This window comes from Pithys albifrons, chromosome 2 (genome assembly GCF_047495875.1).
Source record: "Pithys albifrons albifrons isolate INPA30051 chromosome 2, PitAlb_v1, whole genome shotgun sequence".
In the NCBI taxonomy this organism is placed as follows: Eukaryota; Metazoa; Chordata; class Aves; order Passeriformes; family Thamnophilidae; genus Pithys; species Pithys albifrons.
The window spans coordinates 40,029,062-40,050,692 of NC_092459.1; the positions used below are offsets into that span (position 1 = coordinate 40,029,062).

General features: G+C 37.4%; 1 protein-coding gene across 2 annotated transcripts in view; it reads right to left on the reverse strand.

The window, feature by feature from the left end:
- Positions 1 to 6,743: 6,743 nt before the first annotated feature.
- Positions 6,744 to 21,631, reverse strand: part of FBXL4 (F-box and leucine rich repeat protein 4) — a 63,958-nt gene continuing 49,070 nt past the window's right edge. For both annotated transcript variants that reach the window (XM_071548794.1, XM_071548793.1), the window contains exons 8-9: positions 20,184 to 20,496; positions 6,744 to 12,396 (exon numbers count right to left, since the gene is read on the reverse strand). In XM_071548794.1, coding sequence (XP_071404895.1) covers positions 12,233 to 12,396; positions 20,184 to 20,496 — 477 coding nt within the window. In that variant the 3' untranslated portion in view covers positions 6,744 to 12,232. The remainder of the gene's footprint in view (positions 12,397 to 20,183; positions 20,497 to 21,631) is intronic.

A 21,631-nucleotide genomic window follows, 5' to 3' on the forward strand; every position in this document is an offset into this window, starting at 1 on the left:
GAGGAGAGTGTATATGTTCACTTAATCTCTTACAACATCTAAGGAAACTGAAAAATGCAAAAACTGCCTAAAGACTATATTTAGGAAACTGCAAAATGAGGGTGTTATAACCACACCCCCCTCACAACTGACTTCTTGCTATCAGGTGACAGACAGCACTTGATCACTAGCTGGAAATCCTCAATTGCAACCTGTGCCTCCTTTCTAAAGATTTGTCACTTTGAGCAGTGGAGGAACAGACATGAAAGCCTGTATGCCTTTTGGAGAGCAGCAGAATGCCCATGCATCAATATTTCAACTTGAAAGCTGTCATAATTCTCTGAAAAGACTGAATTATTTAAACACACACATCCATATATATATGTGTGTGTGTGTGTGTGTGTGTGTGTGTGTGTGTGTGTGTGTGTGTGTGTGTGTGTGTGTAAAAATCAGACCAAGATTGTAGATCTCTCGGTTTGGTATGTGCCCACTGTATTTTGCTCTTACAGATCCTTTCTCTTAGCCAATTCTCTCTCCCACAATGCTTAAGTTCTCCATGAGTCTAATTAGTAACAGACACAGTAAATATTACCTGATGACACACAAATGGAAAGTGAATTAGAAGTTTACTAACTCTTGCCCAGGTCAATTAGCAGGCGCAGCACTAATAAACCCACCTGAAGGCTCTGTCCCACCACTTTTTTTTTCCTCCCCCAGTCTCTTAAAAAAGATGAGTACCTCATGCTCAACACTAGATAGTCATTGCAAACTTTATAGAAAAGATACCTGCTGGTGGAATGAAAGTTGCTACAAAGCATCCTATCAAGTCTATCAGAGAATGATATGGGAAAAAATACACAAACAAATGCTGAAAATAACATGTCATCACCTTCAATCAACTCTATGATGATCAGATAATTTTTGAGACAAACTCTTTGCAATTACTTAACAGAAGTGACTGCAAAATGCGATGAAGGTTTCTCTAAACAGAGATGTCACACAGTAAGTTCTCTGAGGTTCATTCCAAATGCAGTAGTTTCCTTCTCGATCCTTCTATTGAGAGACCCTCCTGTGCTAAACTAACAGCTGCCCAAATTGTTAACATTTATTATTGGATACTGGTACTAGAAAAGATAACCTACCTAAGTGGACTGACATTTGGATCTATCACATTCAGTGTAGTTTTCAAATATAGACTATTTGTCTATGATCTTAATTTTCTTAAAATATTTTGCCCGTGGTGGGCTTTGTCTGAGGCCTGAGCTTGTAGCCAGTTAACAAGGCTAAATCTAAGCATGGTTCATCCTTTTCACAAAGAAACTATTCAGACTGTATCACTGGGCTCCAACTGCACTTACAGATGTATTGGTCTGAAATTTGAACTTACATTGTTTGTGCATTTGCATCCAGAGGGATGGATGCGACCTTGTTACAAAAATGCTGCTGCACTTATTTTAACTCCTAAAGATACCTGGCACTTCAGAACTGACTGGTCACGGCATTGGGACATTTTTATTTCTAGCTGTACAAAACTATGAGGGAAAACATTATGTTAAAATCTGTTTGTAATAATAAATGCCTACATTGTATATAATGAGATTTAATTTTACCAATGAATAAACAATTGCAGCATGTATTGTATCAGATTTACAGCATGCTATTTAAATTTCAATCAAGATTGCCAATAGCATCATAAAGTAACAGAGACTAGTTTGCATTTTTGAATGTTTTCACAGAACACTAAGTTTCCCCCTCTCCGTCTGGACATATAACAGTACAAGTATGTGAGTATGGAGAACATATAATTGCTTTCCCTTGCCCAAATAATAATGCATGCCTGCCAAATAATAATGTAATAAAGTGTATTAGAGGCTCTCAGGCATTAAAATCTGGAAATCCTGAAATAATTTAAATCTGGCTTTATCTGTGTGTTTGTAAACTGTTTCCGTTATCAGAAGTGCCCCACAGAGGAAGATGGACATCTGACACGTTTCAGATTTTTGTGTGAATTTTCAATACTGTGAAACAGGTATCAATCAGACACAGAGCTGTCAGAAATGATGTCTCAAACTGTACTCAGCACATGTCAAAAGTCAGTTGCGTTTTGTCCAAGGTGCAAAGAAGCCAGATCCAGTCTCATGCTTCTGGATAATCAGAAGCAATAGGAGCTCTAAGTTGGTGCTAGAAGATGGTTTTAGCACATTTGAAATGATCCTGGCCTGAGGCAAAGCTGTGATACAAAAGCTGAACACTTCAGGAGGTGCTGGAGATGAAAAGTCTTCTTAGAAGTTTCTTTAGAGATGTAGGAAGACAACTCAAAAGTCTGTATTTGGTTTAGTTTATTGTCTTGAAGATTTAGAAGTGCCAGGCAAATCTAGCATTTAAAAACCTTGTCTAGAAGAAAATAGGCACTGATTAAACCAACATCAATTTTGGAACCGATAAAAACACTTTAGATAGTTCAGCAAAAAAAGGAGGACAAAGTCTAGCAAAGCAGTTGCTCTTTTTCAATTCAATACTTGGGTTGTTCTCGACAACTACAGTCCAACTGATGACCTGTCCCCTTCTGGCTTCCATTTGCAAAACTGCAGAACCCTTAACATCTCTGCTAAATTCAGTTTATCAAAATATTTAAGTTCCAGAACATTTAAAAGCAACTGTACCACTACCCAGATAATTAAAGGATTTAAGAAATACCTTCTGGTAACATAATTTGAGCTAGAGTAGGAAATTATTCTTGAAAGAAATTCTACCATTATATTTTTCTTGGAGGTTTCTCTTGGTACATTGTAATCTCCATATTCTGCTTTATACCCCATCTGTCTATATACATCTGTTGTCTCTAGCTCTGTACCAGCCATAAACTGTTTCAGACAGGGAAGCATCTATTTTGTCATGTAGCTAGTTCCATGTGCTTTCAGAGGGCTATAGCAGCCTAAATATTAAAAAATAATACACTTTAATAATAATAATAATGCTAGTTCACAAATTTGCATCTAAAAACATCCAGGGTGTCTTATTTCAAAATGAAGAGTGATAAAAAGATGACCAAACAGCTTCTCTGAATGCATCATATTGGGGTTTATTTAATTGTTTTTTAAATGAATGCACAAAAGGTCAATGAGGGTAGACAAATAATTTATTTTTTCTTTATTTATTCATCATTTTATGTACATTTGGCATTTTGCAAGACAGACAAAGGGAAACAAATTAAGTGCAAAGCATGATGACTATTAAAGGTTGAATATATTTTAACACATTTCTGTCATCTCTGAATTAGCAGACACTGACAACTCAGTGAGGACATCAATTTCATCTTTATACTGGCAGTAACGGAATAAAACTGCACAATACAGTATTATGACATTTTAAATGACCCAAAATGTCAGAAGAAAATGGGCCTAATTTCCTAAATAGAAATACTTGGTTAACTTTTTAAGATAAAAAGAAATTATCTTTGAGTTAGCAATATAAGGCATTAGATGATTTCCCCACAACAATTTAAATCCTTCATAAATAGAGGGCTAACATCTCAGTTTTGTGTGAAACAGAGTAAAGCCATACCGTATACCAAAGAAACATGAGTCAAAGGTATTCAAAAGAGGAGGAGCCAGGCATCCATGCCTGGGCTGTGTCTGCATATGCACAGACGCCTTTGGGTTTACACAGAGAAAGATGCAGTTACCAAATCTGAACAGAAGTAATACACTAGTAATGTACCTTCCACTTACTATTGGTCAAGCAGAATGCAGAGAGCAGGAAAAAAACCACCTTAGTTTCAAAATGTAATCAAGTATTTGTGTAAGTACAAAAGAAATACCAAGTCTCAGAGGGGAATATTAAAAACAAATGTACAGATATTAAGATGAACACTGCTAGTGTACTAAGAGAAGCACAAAATAAAGTGAGGTTAGCTACTGAATGAGGGTACAGAAAAGAGATCTGGGATAAGACTGTACATACAGGAACAGCTCTTGGAATACTGACTATATCTGACTATATCAATGGTGCAAACCAGTTCATGTTAGCTTTGTAGGCCAATTTAGCTCAACATCAGGAAACAATCCTGAAAAACACATCCATGAACTGTCACCCCTACCTCCCACTTGGTTTTGCTAACCACTGTCTTCACCATACTTTAAATATGCTCTTATGACTCTTTCTAATCTAAACATTTCAACACCTGTTTCTCAAAGAACTTTTATTAGGGAATTTATTGAAGCCAGTCAATGTGCATGTTGTTGTATGTTCACAGTCGCATTTTATACTTCAGGGCTTGAATCGCTATCATGACCTGCAAATAAACAGCCTCCCTTTGGACATTCTTGTGGCACCATACTGATATGAACTACCTAAAAGTTGAGAAGCACTCAATCCTAGTGAAGAGTGGCTATCCTCATTTATACTAATTTGAATTAAAATACTTGGACAACAAACATGCTCCCACCTGCTGCTTGTTATTCTTTTACCTGAAACTAAATGCCCCCTTCCTTTAGCTGGGTTTAATTACCCAGACGGGGAGGGTAAAAAAAACCCCTCAACTATTAGGAAAAAAAAAAAAGGTTTTCTAGTTTTAGCAAAGATATTTTGTAGGGAGCAATCAGATACAGTTCAACAACCAGAGCAAAGAAAGTGGTGGTCTTTGGTGGAAGCAAGTGAAGGTAGGGGACTAATCAGGAGCTTCAAAGAGTAAGCAGCCTCTTACTCTGAATCCACTCATGCTAGCTTTAAAGAGAAATTTTATGTGGTCTACACAGACCTCTGCTTTTCCAGAGATCAATTCAAGACCTCAGTTTAAGATTGATTTCTTGATTCAAATTACCCTGTAGAGCCCACCTAGCCAGTGACGGGACCCTCAGAGACTAGTTTCCTAACTTTAGTATCTACTCTAGATATTTAAAATTCAATGATATAAATATCCTCCAGCTACAGACAATGTGCTTAGAGGCAATTATCCCTTTTGTCCTTCTCAACTTATTACGAAAAGGTGTAATTTGCTTCTGCTGCTTACTGGCATAGCATGCACAGCACAGCTATTTACAGACAGTGTCCAGAACGATTCCCTCTATTGCTGCTCTTCCACCTTTTATAGAAATTACTCTCTTAAAAAAGGTAACACGGTATGAGTTTATGTTACTCAAACTCCTCTTGTTGCAGCAGAAAATGGAGAATACTATTAAATCATAAATACATGCCAGTATTTTGTTGCCAGTTTTTTTTTTTTTTTTTTGGGGGGGGAGGGCAGGGAGAGACTTTTAAAGGAATCCAGGTGCTGGGTTTAGGTATTTAAATTTGAAGGTCTGGAGATGTCATTCCTTCTCATCCACACATACAAATAAATGTGAGCAGGAAATTTCCCCAGGCAATTCACACACCTCACTTGCAAAGATCAGGCCAATCTCCACAACCCCCAATGCCATTATCTGCCTGGCAAGGGCATGAATGCAAAACACCACAAGATGCTAAAGAGCTGCAGTGGCTTTTGCTCACTAGGTAGATCCAGAATGATCACTATCACACAGATTTCAGCAAGATGGCTCACGTGCAGCTGTAATTGTCTGTATGCAAAAGTTAAATCACAAAATGCAAGGTCACCCCACCAATACATCAATTCCTGGTTATTTTAATTCACTTTTAGTAACTATTCCAAAATATTTTCAAGCATAGACTAGTCATTAGTTTCCAAATCACAACCAAACTAGCTATTTTTAATTCACCTCTATTACTTCCAGAATAGTGTATATGTGCAGAAATCTGGGGAACTGCCCTGAAGACAATCTAGAGAGACAAAGGTCTGATGGAAGGAACCCATCTTCTGATGGCGAGCAGAGAACTGTAGTACCCTGCAGCTCCTGCCACAGTAAAAGAGTAAATAAATACACAAAAGATGAGAATTCACCACAATTATACCCAGTATCTCCCTAAAATGCTCAGGCAGCTCAGTGTTTCATAAACTTTTTAACATAGTCCTTGGTGTAGCCTTCAGATTTTGGAGTGACAATCATACTCCTGTAAAGTAATTGCATGTTTTGTATGTTACAGAACTGTATGTTGAAAACAAAACCAAAATTTTACTTCAATAAGTCACATTTAGATTTTCCTTAAACTGAGAAAAAATGTGACTTAAAACAACAAAAAGGGAAACTAACAAGATTCTGGTGGCTGTTCACAACATCACAAGTTCCTTCAGATACGTGTTCTTTCTTTTCCCCCTTCCCTACCTTAAGCAATCAGTACACTGAAGCAAACAAAACACAGGGCGCATCTCAGATCACAGAATGACAGAATGGCTGAAGTTGGAAAGGGACCTCTGGAGGTCATCTATTCCAGCCTCCACCTGCTCAAGCAAGGCCACCTAAAGTCAGTTGCCCAGGACAAGTATCTCCAAGGAGACTCCACAACCTCTGTGGGCAACCTGTGCCAGGGACTGGTAACCCTTACCATAAAATGTGTCATCTTGTGTTGAGTCTCCTATGTTTCAGTTTGTGTCCATTGCCTCTTGTACTGCCTATGGGCATCACTGAGAAGAATCTGACCCTCTCTTCATTTCCCACTCCATCAAGTATTCCCACACATCAACTAGATTTAGCCTGAGCCTTCGCTTCTCCAGAGCCTTCACTTTAACACTGTGACCCCTAAACTGCAGTTTATTTGTCCTCAGAAAAGGACAAATTACAAATACTAAGCAATTAAGTCTTAAATCCCCTGGATATACACACACAAAATAATTTCAGAATTTAACAAAAATTGTGGCTGGGCAGTGGTAGGCAAAGAAAAAGTACTTTTATTTAGTTCATAAAAATGAAGTGACATCATTAATTACTGCATAAACATGTATATGAAAGGTCAATATAAGAGCATCTAAATGCTAGATCTTGACTTAGAAGTATGAGCATGTGATATTATGTGGGAAGCTTCGTTTTTGGGAAAGGTAACAGCTGATCTAGAGCAAGGCACTTAATTCCCTCACATTATAAATAGCTCTGGCCACCATTCCACGAGTTACCAGATAAATCTGGATGAGTCCCCTTTCTTTCCTTCTTTTCTCAACTTTCTTCATCTTTGCATTGCTTCAGTATCCAATGAAAATGAGTTTTCAAGTAGTTGAAGTATTTTTATTTGTTTATTTTTTAGAAAAGGTGAATAAAACACCAAGAGAAAAACTTCATTCCTCACAACCTTTCAATTCAGGATGTCTGTCCTAACTGTGCCATTTATCATTCTTAAGTGAAAACATGACAGGGAGAAACTAGAGCTATATAACTCTATCAAAAGTAACATCACTTAGTCCATTAGCTAAAAAAGGAAAATCTCACCACTGCCTGCTAGCACGGAGGCTGAACATTCTTAAAAAGAGCCACCTCCTGCTGATGCCCTTCTTTGAAGCTCATGAGGATCTGTAACACTCAAGACTCATTTCTCAGCTCTTCCTAATGTCAATGACCACAACTTGTCCTGTGCCTGGTAATTTTTAATAAATAGCACCTTCTCACATTTAATTTTCAAGTCAGAAATCTAATCACAGAAATCATCATCTCAATGAATGACAAATGCTTTCATTTGGGGAAAAAGTGTTGACTGTATCTAATACAGCAAATTCAGATGCATTAAACCAGGATTTTCTAAGTAATTTCAAAAGCTACAACTTAAATCATTGTGAAAGAGTAATAATGAACATGTAAATCTATATATAAAGCCACTCCCATAGTCCTTATAATAAAATGCTACATATTATCTAGTTTTTCTAAGTTTAGTAGTCCTGCAGATGTGAATGGGAAATATATCTCATAAGATGCATTATAAGTACACACAGTATGAAGCAGGACTCCACATACAATTTTTGCAAATACACAGTGGGTAACATTTCTGATGACAGCCGAGCAGCTAAACTACTCAGTCTTAATTACAGCAATATGAAAGAGCATCAAGATAGCCACAATACATTAATTATGTTTGGCTGTTAATTTCACACATTTACAGAACAATACATATAGCCAGTTAGGTAAGTGAGATTTCAGAACTGGGATAGGGGATACATTTCCAAAAAAAAAAGGCACAATATAAAAAAAAACCCAACAAAATAAAACAAATACCACAGGCATTGGCAAGGGGCAGAGGCAGATCCTTGCATTTAGAAAATTTCTCAAGTTGCCAGAATGTTTTTAATTTGCTTTTTTCTGGATGGAATTTAGAAGGTTTTAAGGTTTGGGGATGGATGTTGTTTCACTCCTGTTTTTCAAAATGGGTAGAACAGCACTGGATAGAATTAATCTTAGTTTAGTACCTAACCTGAACTAAATCATAGCTTGCAGAGTCTCCAGGGAGGCTCTCCAGAACATGACTCATTCTACTTTCCTTAAATATCTATCTTAGGAGGAGATTAATAACTCTCTAGAGGTGCCCAAATTCCTCCTTTAAAGTAGATGTCTAACTTTCAGAGAGCTAACATTCAGTGAGATGAATTCTACTCACTGTGCACCATGATTACTGGACATTGTGTATCTGGAAAAGTTAGCATAAGAGCTCTAAGGAAAGAATCAGACAGAAAAATGTAATTTTTAGTGGGGTTTGTTTGTTTGTTTTGTTTGACATTTGGACCTCCAAGTACATGGGGATTATGAGGTTCAAACTCTTATGAAGAACTCTTACATGTAAGTTGTGCTCACTGATGTACCTTAATCAGGAATATAATTCAGAGAAATGAAGCCACATCCATTTCCATAGACAGCTCAGAATTATGAATACAAGTAAGTACACTATTGAATTGAAACCCTGAAGGGTTGAGTAGAGGCTTTAAATGGTAAAGGTATCATACTAGTTTATAAAATTACCAAAGGAACTACATATTTACCTACATGCCGTCCCACATGAATTTCATAAGATGGTATGGAAGCCCCCCCTCTAGTTTAAGAGCAGGAGCAGTTCAGAGCAAACCTCTTTTTTTGGACACATTAGCCATATTTTTTTTAACATTTGTTGCCAAAGCACATATTTCACAAAGCTTCAGAAAGACAGATGAGATCAAAGATTAAAAAAAGGAATATCCTTAAAAGCAGATTTTAGGTAACATGACTGAGGGACGGTCTAGTGATGGAGACGACAACCCCATTCAAGAATAAATAAATTCCTCTAATGGAAGAATTGCCATAATTTATTTTGGATTAAATGAAACTAGAAAATCAATTTCCCTCTATATGACTGCTTCGCAAGGAGATAGTCCACAGTAGTTACCGGGCTTTTCATTCACAATCTTCATACCCTGTAATACCTTTCACGTGTAGACAAACCAAAAAGGCACTTTGGCAAAGCAACACAGGAAATCCAGCACATCTCCTGTCCAGGTTTTTCCTGTTGCATGGGTGGAGAGGAACTCAGTCTCCAGGTAAAGGAAAACAACAGTTGAAAGTAGAACTACTATGAAACATTTTTTGCTATTACAATTCACAAAAGTAATTCCTACATGAAAAGCTTTGAGATTTATACATATATGCTTAAGTATGTACACATCAAAAAAATTTATACACACAAATGTGTGTGTTCATATATAATTTATGTATATATATATAAATAGATACACTTAAGTATAAAATAGCAGAACCAAAAAGACAGTGATCTATTCTTGCGTCTTTGTGACATATAAGGAAGGTCTAAAAGCATGTTGTTTTCTTTATTTGACAAGTACTACAAACTTCAAGTCTGTTCTACCTTCTCTTTGCTGGAAGACTTCTTGGAACTTACAAGGCCATAGCTTAAAGTGCTTCTTACTCTCTGATTGATGACTGAAGTTTACAACTATAGATGGAAGTCACTCCCAATAACTTCTATGCTGTTTGAATTAACTATATGCTGGCAATATTGAAGATTTAAACAGTCTAGATAAAAAGTCAACTTCAATTTATCTTTCAAGTGACAACAGAGAATTCCTGAAAAAAAACAATGGAACATAAGAAACAAAAAAATTCTTCAATATGAACAAAATGTCAATTTAAACATCCTTTATACTACCTAAAAAGCAACAGGGAATGAAATTCTTTATGTATACATGATTACAAAACCATTTATTTGATTAACTGACGCTGCGGAAGTTAAACTGTATTATCTACCAAGTTTACCAGTCTGAAGGCACAATGGCTATCATTTTATCCACATCCCATTCTATTTACAGCGACAAACAAACAAAAAGGATCTCTTAAGAAAAAAGGGAGATAAACACAGATGCACCCCTGAGAAGTGAAATTTCACAAAAAAAACATTTGTTTTGAAACACTGTTCTTTGTAAACTCCAATTACCTGAACCTGTGTTCTCCTATAACTAGAATAATAGCATATAATACTCAATTACAATGAAAAATATTACAGGTAAAAAAAAATTGAAAAGTTACCAGAACAATAAATGAACCCAAACATGATTGAAAGAAATGAGGTCTCACACAGAATCATACCAAAGCTGACATCTTTCAGTGTGAAAAAAAAACATCAATCTGAAGTTCTCTGACAATGCCCAGATTTCTGAGGGAAAAAAAATGGAGTGGCATTATCCAGTTGGAAATCCCATAGTGCCATCTGTGAGGAGGAAAAAAATCAAAAAGCCAACTGTGCATGCCCTCCTTTGGATCTGAAATTCCCCAAAGATTCAGCATAATTTAAAAATCTGAAGAAATAGATCTTTCAATAACATCAGATAAATGTTCAGTAGCTGTTTCATGACATGGTTTATAAAGTATTGGCACCAGCACAAAGAGTTCAAAGCAGTCATTCAGCAGTCAGAGAGACTGTCAGATTTTTAATGATTCGTAGCAGTCCTCTAGTAGCAGTTGGTTATTTACTGCATGAACTGAAGGGTTCTTTGTCACTGATCTTCGGTACAATAATGTAGTTCTGCCAGACAAAGTATTTTTCTTCTTATTCCAGTAGGTAATAAGTGCCATCAATACAAGAATAATAGAACCAATATCAAATGACAGGCTATATTTCATGGTCCATATTCACCAACAATGGCTAAAAAGGTAAAATTCTAAACTCAAGCTGTACATAGCAACATATTTTAGCAGTGGTATTCAAGGAAAAAAAAGAGGAAATCTTCATCCAAGAAGTGCAAAAGGAAGAAACCTCCAGAAACAGTCCTTTAACACAGTTTTCCTTCTTCAGTGTTAAAGAGAGAGTGCAATAGTACTTTGAGCTATCATCTTTTTGAAAACCAAACCAAACAAACAAAAAACCCAAACAAAACAAACCCAGTACTAAGGTTTGATGATTATAAAATCACCAAATCATATTGCCCCTGTTTCAAACCCATTATATTTTCATTGCTGTTTTACTGAACAAAGATGCTTGTTTTCACACTTGACAGTAGATTTGATGCCAGTGTAAGGGACAGTTGCTAATGCATTACCCTAAGTTCTACTTTTCATGGTACTCTGCACAATAACCAGATGTATCACAAATCAAGTCTTGACCATGTCAGAAATTTGAAAAAGGAAACCACTTCTGAGTTTTCTACACATTACCAGTTACAAAATTAATACCTGGCTGAAACTTTGTATCTCAATACCAAGGACCAGATGGCAATTTTCTCTTTTGCTTCTGCTCTAAGTTCAGGCGGTTCAAGTTCTTGCATTAATCTGTTGTGCCCCTTAGGCTGGACTAAAAAACATCACTACATCTACTTCAGGTGAAGGAAGGGAGAAAAATGTATCAGATACAATTCATTGCCAAAATATTGAAGAAGACAAAGTGCCTCTTTTAGCTGTTTTGATACAAGCTTTAACAGGTTTTCAAATAACTAATTATAGGCCAGATCATAACATCTTATCTGCAGTCCAAACCAGAATGCTACAATATCTGTGTATGTATATACAAATACATCTGTATACATTTATATATACACACACAAACACATGAAAAGGAAGCACCCACATTTTCCTTACTGCTCAATATTGAACTTTGTTTTCACCTGGATAGTAACATAGTTTATTGTGTGTAACACCCTATGAAAGGACATTTGCTTCTTGTTAAAGCCACACATATGGTTGGTATTTGAAAACATGCAGTGCCACCAATTAACACAAAGTAAGATAATTCTTAGGTACCATATCAACTTTTTAAGAAACATAATACATTTTAATGTATTTTATCCATTTGTATAGATAATTAATAGTTTCCACTATTTCACAGCAGATTTATATTCTTCTTAAAAAAAGTCAGCACAAATGTACAGGAAACAACTGAGTTCCACAGTAGCCTATGTAGGGAGTCACTGAGTGAAACTCTTTTTTATGAACACATTAGGAAAGTTGGCATTCAGTTCTAGGACAACTCTATTATCGATCTGTGAACAGAAGGACACATCAAGTAAAGAAAGATCTTTACAAGATTCCAGCAGTTTTCTTAAAGATGCAGGGCTCACCATCCTCGTCCCTGTTCAAAAACAAACAGAACAGAATTGTAAAGTTACCAAGAGTAGCGTGGGCTTCTTAAAGCTGTTAATACTGGGTCATGAAAAAAATCCTACTATAACACAACTTTCAGCTAGATTATTTCAATTAGTTTTCAAATGAAAAGCTTCTCAGAGACCATGCAGAACTTTGACCTTTAAAAAGTCTCTTGTATTTTCTTAACTGCTTAAGTAACCATAATTTTCTATTGGGGGTCAATTTTACAACTTCAGGGGGAATCACTTAACTACAGAAGCCACAAGACCTCCCAGTGACCAGATGCTGGGCTTTAGCAGCAACATGGAACACTACACTCATGCTCTCAATAGTCTCCTGTTGACAGCACTGACCAGCACAGCAGATGAGCTATTGGAGACTACTCCTCTTCCAAACCCATCAGCAAGACTCCCAGAGCTCTAGAGTGAGGGTATTACACACATGCAGAGGCAGTTGTTTAAGAGACTGCTGATCAAACCTATATGTATGCTAAGAAAAAACATACTATTTAACTCTGCTAAAAACAAAGCCACAGTGAATGGACTCCTAAGTGTCATACAGGATCAGATCAAGCATCAGGATTCACTCAGAAACCAAATAAACAGATGTTGAAAAACATGTATCCCCCCACCCATTATAGCTGATGGAAACCCAGTCAGTGCAGTCCATGGTGCTTAGTACAAGATTCAGCTGACTCGGCACTGGTGTACGAGTGAGTTGCTTGAAGTAGCCACTGCGCCTTAGGGTCTCTTATACCATACAGGACTCCACACAGAGCTGGCACATAGTACACCAGACCCAGAGGAGGAGATTGATGCCTTACAGAAATGGTTAGAAGCTGGGCACATTATTCTAGGCAAGAGAACTGAGTCTGGATGTCTACAGCTGGTTAAACTGCCCATCAAGCTCTCCCTATAAAAAGAGTTTATATAGCCAACACTACTGCTGAAACCTGTTGGTAGACACTTCAACTTACACAGCTCCATCCAATGCATTCTAACTGCACCCCAGAAAGCCATCTAGTCCAGGATCTTGTCTAGGGCTAGGGCCAATAATGTTTTCCACCTTCTCTGCAAAAAAACGCAAAAGTAGACTTTTTCCAGTAGCTTTTCACTGGTTAATCTTCCCAATTGCCAGAAATGATCATTTGAGGGTTTTCTAAAGCTATCTCACATGAATTCTACTACTTTTCCAAATTTTTTCATACTTATGGCTCCTTCACATGTTCCACAGTTTAAACTATATAATGTTAAGCAAACAAACCAGCTTGTTAATTGCAGAGCAATGAAAGAAACGGTGAGAGATCATTCCCAGTTCACTATTTCTAAATATTTCATAATCCCATGGACATCTCTTATGTTCCCTCAAGGCTGTTTGTTTTCCAGCCTCTCTTGCATCTCAAAATTATGCCTGTTGTTTTGCTTCTGCAACAATTTAGTACTTCTGAACCTGGATGATGAGAACTGTACAGTAATTTTATAATAAGGTCTGGGGGTGTTTTCTTCATTTCTTGCCTAAGAAACCCTAATCTTCTCTATGCCCATGAGAATGATGCTGGGCAATGAGTTGATGTTTTCTAAAAGTTATCCACACATTGTCTGTCCTACAAAACAGTAACTACTATAAACCCAGTCCCCACATGCTTAGTTAATGTTATTTTGCCTCACTGTAATCACTTTGAACTTGATTTAATGGGTTTCCTCCTGCTTTATCACCTGTTTAATAAGTATCACAAGATCATTCTGCCATTTTTCACTGTTAAATTCTTCAGTTTAAGATTTTTCTACGCTGGATACCTATATGTTACCTTCTGGCATTATTCACCCCTTTTCCTGGATTACTTCTAAGCAGATCAGTGCAGACTCTTGGTGATCACAGTAGTGATGTAACTTCATTGTGAAAAGAGGCAATACATTCTTGTTCTCTGCTGTCTCTCAAACACTCATAATCCAGGAGAAGACATCTAAGTTACAAAAGCAGCATAACCTTGGCTAAAGCTTTTGAAAATTCCATCCTGTATGTTTTGGAGCACTGCTCAGGTTCACCAAGAACTCTAAGTAATTCGAAAAGACTGGAAAGGCAGAACTATATTATCCTTGCAGGGATGTAGCTCTGCTTCAAAATATAGTAATAGTCTTCTCATGTCCACTGACTGACTTTCTTATGGTTGCAACTGGTTTACACAGAGTGAAAGATGATCCCATTGTTTGACAGCTCCTAACCTGTACTATTGCAGAAGGTTGTGCCACGTTTGTAACCCTGCAATACTCTGGTGCTGAGGCACCAGATTTAAGTGACACAACACATACCAGAAATAAGATTTTCACAGCCCTGTATTTCAGCTCACTTAGAACCACTGCATAAATACCATTTAGTCCTAACAATTTATTATTGTTCAATGTATTGATTTGTTCAAAAGCTTTCTGTATTGGCATTCCAATTTAAGGCAGCTTTCCAGGCTAATCTCCTGGAAAGAATGGCTCTGATGTAGGAGCCTACTTGATCCCTCCAGCCATGAACACTAATGGATAGACAACAGTTCTCCTGCAACAGCCTTGTATCTGAGCAATCCTTCACATCGAAACCATCTACGAACCTCAGCAATTCTCCTGTAAACTTCCAACACAGCTGAAATACAGTTTTAACATTCACCTTTAACCAATGGTTTCTTAATATTTCATACTGCCTTACTGTGATCTTGTTTCACTTTCTACAGTAGTTCTTTCTATTTCCTTCTGAAGAGGATTAATTTCCAGAAAGATATCAGATTCAGTAGTTTCCAGTACTCTTCTGCATAAGCAAGGGAATATCTTAGTGTGGTCTTCAATTATTCTATGTTAGGCTCTCAGATTAGTTGCTTTGAGATGTTACTGAACATCATCCAAAGACAGTCTTTGGTATCATGTCCCTAAATTTTACCTCACCTACAGAGACAAAGCTTGTCGTTATTGTGATTTTTAACTCCCTTACCATTATATGATCATTGTCATCTCTACTGTCTGGTGGTTGATGCAACAGCCCCTATGCCTTTATACAGAAATTCTGTAATATGTCTTACTTATTCACTGCATTTGACCATAAGCTTTTACCACAGTATCACTGTTCTACCATAAGGACCTGCTCTACCATTCTAAATGCAGTTCTAGGAACAACACATTATGCTACTTATCTTTTTTCCACCAAGCCTTAAAATTGCTACTACATCAGCACCTTAATCTAAAACCAGTCTCATTTATGCATCACAGCTTTTATGCTTCAAGATCCAAATGTGTGTTTCTACAAAAATGCTAGATCTATGCCGAGCCATAGACTTTTTGTGTAGGATATTCTTCATTCCTTCCTACCTGAGCTTCAACAGTTCTCCTACCATTTCATCTAAGACTAAGATTTTTGATAGATTTGAAACAAAGTAGGTCATCCTAAATGGCATGTTTTACTGCACCTGTTTGGATTTTTTTCGCCTCCTGAGACTTAAAATTTTATGTTAGGAAATACCTTTTCATAAAAGCAATCCAGCTGGGGCTTGGTTCACACCTCAGGATAAGCAAACTTCATCTGTAGTCTTATTTTTATATAAGCATTGTACAATTGATGCATATATCTTAAAAGCCTATTCAAAAGCATTTCAGGATTTTAACACAGCACATTTTCCCTTGCTTTTGAAAGACTGACAATGTATCCTGCTAGTTACCTATATACTGCATTGTTTCTAGAGTTTAGAGGCTTTTGAACCTTTGTAATTTACTACAACTTCTACATGGACTAATCAGCCATTTCTCAGAATACACACATGACCAGTATATTAAAATCTGCTACTTACTTTTGCTGTTCAGTAAATTATCTAAAAAAAATTCAAATGATAGAGCTGTTCAGGAGACCCGTGCACAACAACTATAAAACCTGCCAACTATAAAACCCCCAGTTTCTAGGGCAAAGGATACTACTACATACCAAATAATATTTAAGAGTAGAGACCTGGAAATAAACTAGCACTCTTCCCTCAAACGTTCTTGCTTTTCTTCTTTCCTTCCCTAGACCAGCCAGACTAGCCTTTTATTCTTTACATTTTTTTCAGTCTATTCCACATAACTCAAATTCAAAATTTTAACATGCTACACATTTTCATGTGTTGATGTTCTCAAGATAAAGCTGAAAACTTTGACAGCTGGCAAGGGGGCAGTTAGGTTTTCTGTTGCTCAGGAAGGTGTAGGAGGTGTTGGTATGTAGACAGGAATACATGAATTTTTGTGGTAACAAGGGTGTCTATTTTTCATTACTTTTTTGGTGCAGGACAGAAGCAGTTGGAACTTTTGGGGAGCGAGGTTAATGACTTACTCTTCACCCTTGACAGCAGCTGGCAACCCCACAGCAACAGAACTAAGCAGCTGATACGAGTTGCAAGAAAAGCTTTTGGCACTGTCAATTCAGGTTGACTTGTCACATTGCTCAACACTGATCACAACTTGAAGCTTAGTTTTAACTACAGGTCTAGAGGTGCCCCTTAACTTTTGATAGTGCTGGCTGATGTACTGCATCACTACAAAAGTGTCAGATGTTCACAGCTGGATTGTCTTGTCACAAGGTGGAAACATGCCATGTCAGTCAGTGGAAAAGATACGGGCCAAGAGGGAAATGATACTTGTAAGTGGGCAGCTCAGTAAGTACTGGGTAAAAGAAAGCCCAGAACTAAAACTCTGACAGAAGCACATGCTCATGTACTCAGTGACACACTTACATCATGCTTCCTCATGCTTCCTCTTCCAAACCTGTAATACAGCAGATACAGACCCTTCCCATGACCCATTTTTTTAAACAGTTCACTTTCTGAAGTATGTTTTACACAGCACAAACACAGCCAGGCATCTATGTCATGAAACGAGTGTTTTAAGGTCTCTGAAATCATAGTGCAGCCTATGGGGGGGATGCACCACCACAATCTGACAATGCTTTAAAAGAGCCTTAAGTTTACGGAGCCTTCAAAAAACCAGCAATTTTCATCTTCCACAGAGTCTTCTGACTCTGTAACAAGGAAATTGCCAAAAAATTACGGTAAAAGACAGATGGGTAGCTAGCTGCAGGAACTATCCCCCTGAAACAGCATCCAGGCTGTAATAACATGCATTTTTGCACCACTTATAGCTCAACAAGATTTCTTTCAGAGGTTTAGACTCCTCCAGTTCTGAACCTATTGTGATGATAAATAATCTGTAACTGAAATAAGTTTTCCCTGGCAAGTTTATAAGTTCTAACAACTGAAGAGACACCCCAGCATAATACATTCAACACTAGTGGCTATAGGGCAGGGTAAGACATTCTGACCTCTCCTTAGGTAAGTGCTTACATACAGCAAAACAAAAATAAAATCTTGCTTTTAAGCAACTTTGTTGAAGCAAAAGAAGTTCCCTTACAGTGCTAACCTAGCCACAATACTTCTACACCCTCCACAATGCATGTACAAGCCACACATTTCTGTACTTGGGAGATGACAAAGGATATAATGAGAACATCTTTCATTCATTCACATCACAGAGAAGACCCACTGTTCAAGGTTACTCTTGCAAAGCTGAGTGTTGACCTCAGGCCTCTAACAGCTTCAGACCTGTTGTCACACTTCTTCTAGAGGACAAAAACATATTACACATTTATATAGCTTAAAGTAACAGGATGTACCTCAGATGCCAAAAGTTAGAGCACATACAGAGATTTATGACTTTCATGGTACTCCTGCACAGTGAGAGGCTAGTTCTTTAGTTCAGACAACAGAGACTTCTTCACTTACATGGGAACATCTGGCAACTCTGCCTCCAGATGACCCAACATTGTTCTGCCTGACAGCTCTTTCTTTTAACCACTGACTGTAGTGGTTACTGTACTCAGACAAAGAAATGAACAGTTTTCTTGCTGTTGCCAAAAAAGCAGGGCAAGTCCTTCGCATATATTGTATCACCTTGTACTGACTCGTTTACAGCAAGACAACCTTTTTTTCATTCTATTAAGTATTTCTCTGATGGAACAAAATGGGGTCTAACAGATGAATACTATGTTTTTTGTTAACATCTTACAGATTATTCAACTGCATGTGCCCTAGAGAGCATTTATCTGAACCCAACAAGCAGTCTCACTGAGAAAGTTCGATTACAAATCTACTTGACTCAGTAATATTGGTAAGCACCTGGCGAACACAACAAACTCCTTTTCCATGTTCACGTTATTTAAAAACAAACAAACAAATCAACCACATGAATTAGAGGTCAAGCTTAATTAAAATGTGAATTCAAATGCTAAACAAGTGTGGAAACAAGTCCTTACTGCTGGCAGAGAGGAAACAGAAGTAGCAGACTATACATAGGCTTAACTATTCAGTGGGGAGCCCTCCGGTGCAGTGAAGAGGTCTGACCACTTCATGGGCAGACACAATGCCACTGCAACAGAAATTCGTGGAAGTGGGTGGTCAGGAGGCACATACATGTTTATAGAAGACTTGATTCACTATGCCATTTGAAAATTTTTAATGTCTGAATAGGGATATGTGGCATTCATAATCTAGCTACAAAACAGAATCTCTTAAAGATACACAAACGCAGTATGTCCTCTAGACATACTCAACAAGTCTCTACAATTTGTACTAGGTGAAGTTTGTTTTAATCTGTTCATCTTCCTTTCCTATGTTGGTCAGAAGGCAATTTTCTTAACCAGAGGCAAGTAAACCTCTGTTTCACAATAGAAGAGTGTACTAGCTGTACTGGAGTGACAATCTGAAGCCATATGCTAAATATTTTGTAATTATAAATGCTGATAGCCTTCAACTTGCTTGGAACATTATTTGAGTTCAGGGCACTCAGCTCTGTGCAGTGTCTCTCTCAACCTAAATGTAAAATTTTTGTTAAAATTATTAAATATTAAAAATACATAGTGCAGCTACGTTTTCCTCTTTCACTTAAATCTTTTTTCAACTAACCTTGTGAACATAAGTTGTCAAAGCATAAAGAAATCTCTCATGTTGATGGCACAAACTACCCTGCTGCCCTACATTCTTACAAAGAAAAAAATCTTATATTCTACCTTATAAAGAATAAATTCAGTATCCTGAAAAACTACACTTACTGAATCCTTACCCATAAATCCAAAGTATATTTACTTTAGATTTCTAAAAGTATTTTTAACAATGGAAGTTGTGGAGGATTAAAAATTTCAGATTTGCTAAGCTTTTAGCCCCTCATCACCTCTTTCCCACCCTTCTAGAAAGTCCATGTAATGTTTTCATCTTTTGTAACTCAAATTCACCTCCTGATAAAAGTGACAAAGTCAGTATTGCATAGTGTATCTGTATTGTGCCAAAGCAAAATCTGTTTATCAATCACAGACTCATGCTATAAATATACCTTGTACCACTTCACAGAAAAAAACCCCACAAATGAAAGGAGGATAAGAAATTGGATCTTTTGATAGCTAAACGACAAAGATTTCAGTTACAAAAACTAACGGTCATGAAACTAAAAGTTACTGGAAAAAATTCTTGCACTTCAATCTCAGTTTAAGTAATTCATACTAAGCAGTCAGATTACAAAGTTGGTATAAATCCACTGGATTCAGAGAGAAACCTGCTGCAGTGGGTAAAACTTCCCTCTTTTTTTTACATGCTAAACCGTAATTTTAAGAAATAGTTATTTTAAAAATATGTCTAGAAGACAGTTTTGTCTGAAGGTCTCCTGTCTAACTGTGAGGCTTTTGAGACACAGTAAACTAAATACGAATATTCCTGTGTTTTCTTACCCAATATATCCAGCTGCCGTAGATGTGTACAGTTAGCAGCAAGCTCCTCGATGTCTGTGTCACACACAGACCTGTTGGCTGTAAGAAAGAGCTTTTGCAAGTTTGGGAGTTTGCGTGCAAGGTTCGTGAAGCAGCCTGTACTGCTCTGCAACGTAGGGCACCAACCAAGATCAAGTTCTTCCAAAAGCTGGCAGCCCGAAGCCAACTCCGCAATTCCACTTTCGGTTATATTTTTACATCTCCACAAATCCAGACTGCGAAGCTTTTTGCATTTTGCTCCCATCATGCTTGCTATGAGGTCATAGTCTTCAATCTGCAAGGAAAGAAAACACTTTGTCATGTGTACCATCCATCCAGACATACATAGGTGTTTCAAGATTTGCTTCCTCTATCTACAGATCTGTCTTAAGCATGTAATTTCTAAAGAGCTCTGAAAACTGCTCATTGTAGAGTACAGTGAGGTCACCTTCTACAAAGACAAAAATAAAATAAATTTTCTATTAACTGCAGACATAAGTGTTTTTAAATTCACTTAATACTAAAGATCAAAGTGCAGCAAAAAGTTCATTATCTTGGAAAAGCCTTTATTTCACAGTTGTTTTTCCTTTAAAAGATTATTACAGCTGTTTTTATGACCACAGGTACTGCAACCATAAGCACTCATAGGACAAGAAATAGTGGTTTTAAACTGAAAGAGGGTAGATTTACACAACAAAGAAATTCTTTACTGGAAGGTGTGGGTGAGGCACTGGAACAGGTTTCCCAGAGAAGTTGTGGGTACCCCATCCCTGGAATTGTTCAAGGCAAGGTTGGATGGGCTTTGAGCCACCTGGTCTAGTGGAAAGTGTACCTGCACATGAAAGGGGGGTTGGAAACAGATGAACTTTAAGGTCCCCTCCAATCCAAACCATTCTACGGTTCTTGAACTATGAGGAAGGTCAGCTAAGTTGCCCTGGTGAGTAACCTGGCACATCCACCACCAGGGACAGCAGCAAGCCAAAATGCCTGTTCACTCAGCGTTGGCATACACATGCAATACAGCTCAGATGAGTGTCCTGCAGGAGCTGCTGCTGTCCCTGTATTTACTTTGTTCAAACCAGTGAATGTGCCCAGCAAGTCCACGACTCAAATGGCTTTTGCCAAAAATATTCCTCTTCTGTTATTACTGTCAGGTCAGACATATGGATTAATCTGCAAGGAATGATGATTTGGGCTGAATAAAAGAAAGTAGTTATTATTAGCTTTGGATTATTAGCCTTGGAAAGAAACAGTGATTATGCCCATAAAGAATGTACAAAACCTTAGAAAGATGCTGAAGAACTATGACAAAGCCTACAAGTTACGTTTTAAGCCTACTAAACTAGCAGGTAACCTGCAAAGATATGACCAAGCAGCACTAACCTTGAACCTTCCAAGAGAATAGTCTAATTTCAGCATAGCATTTCACA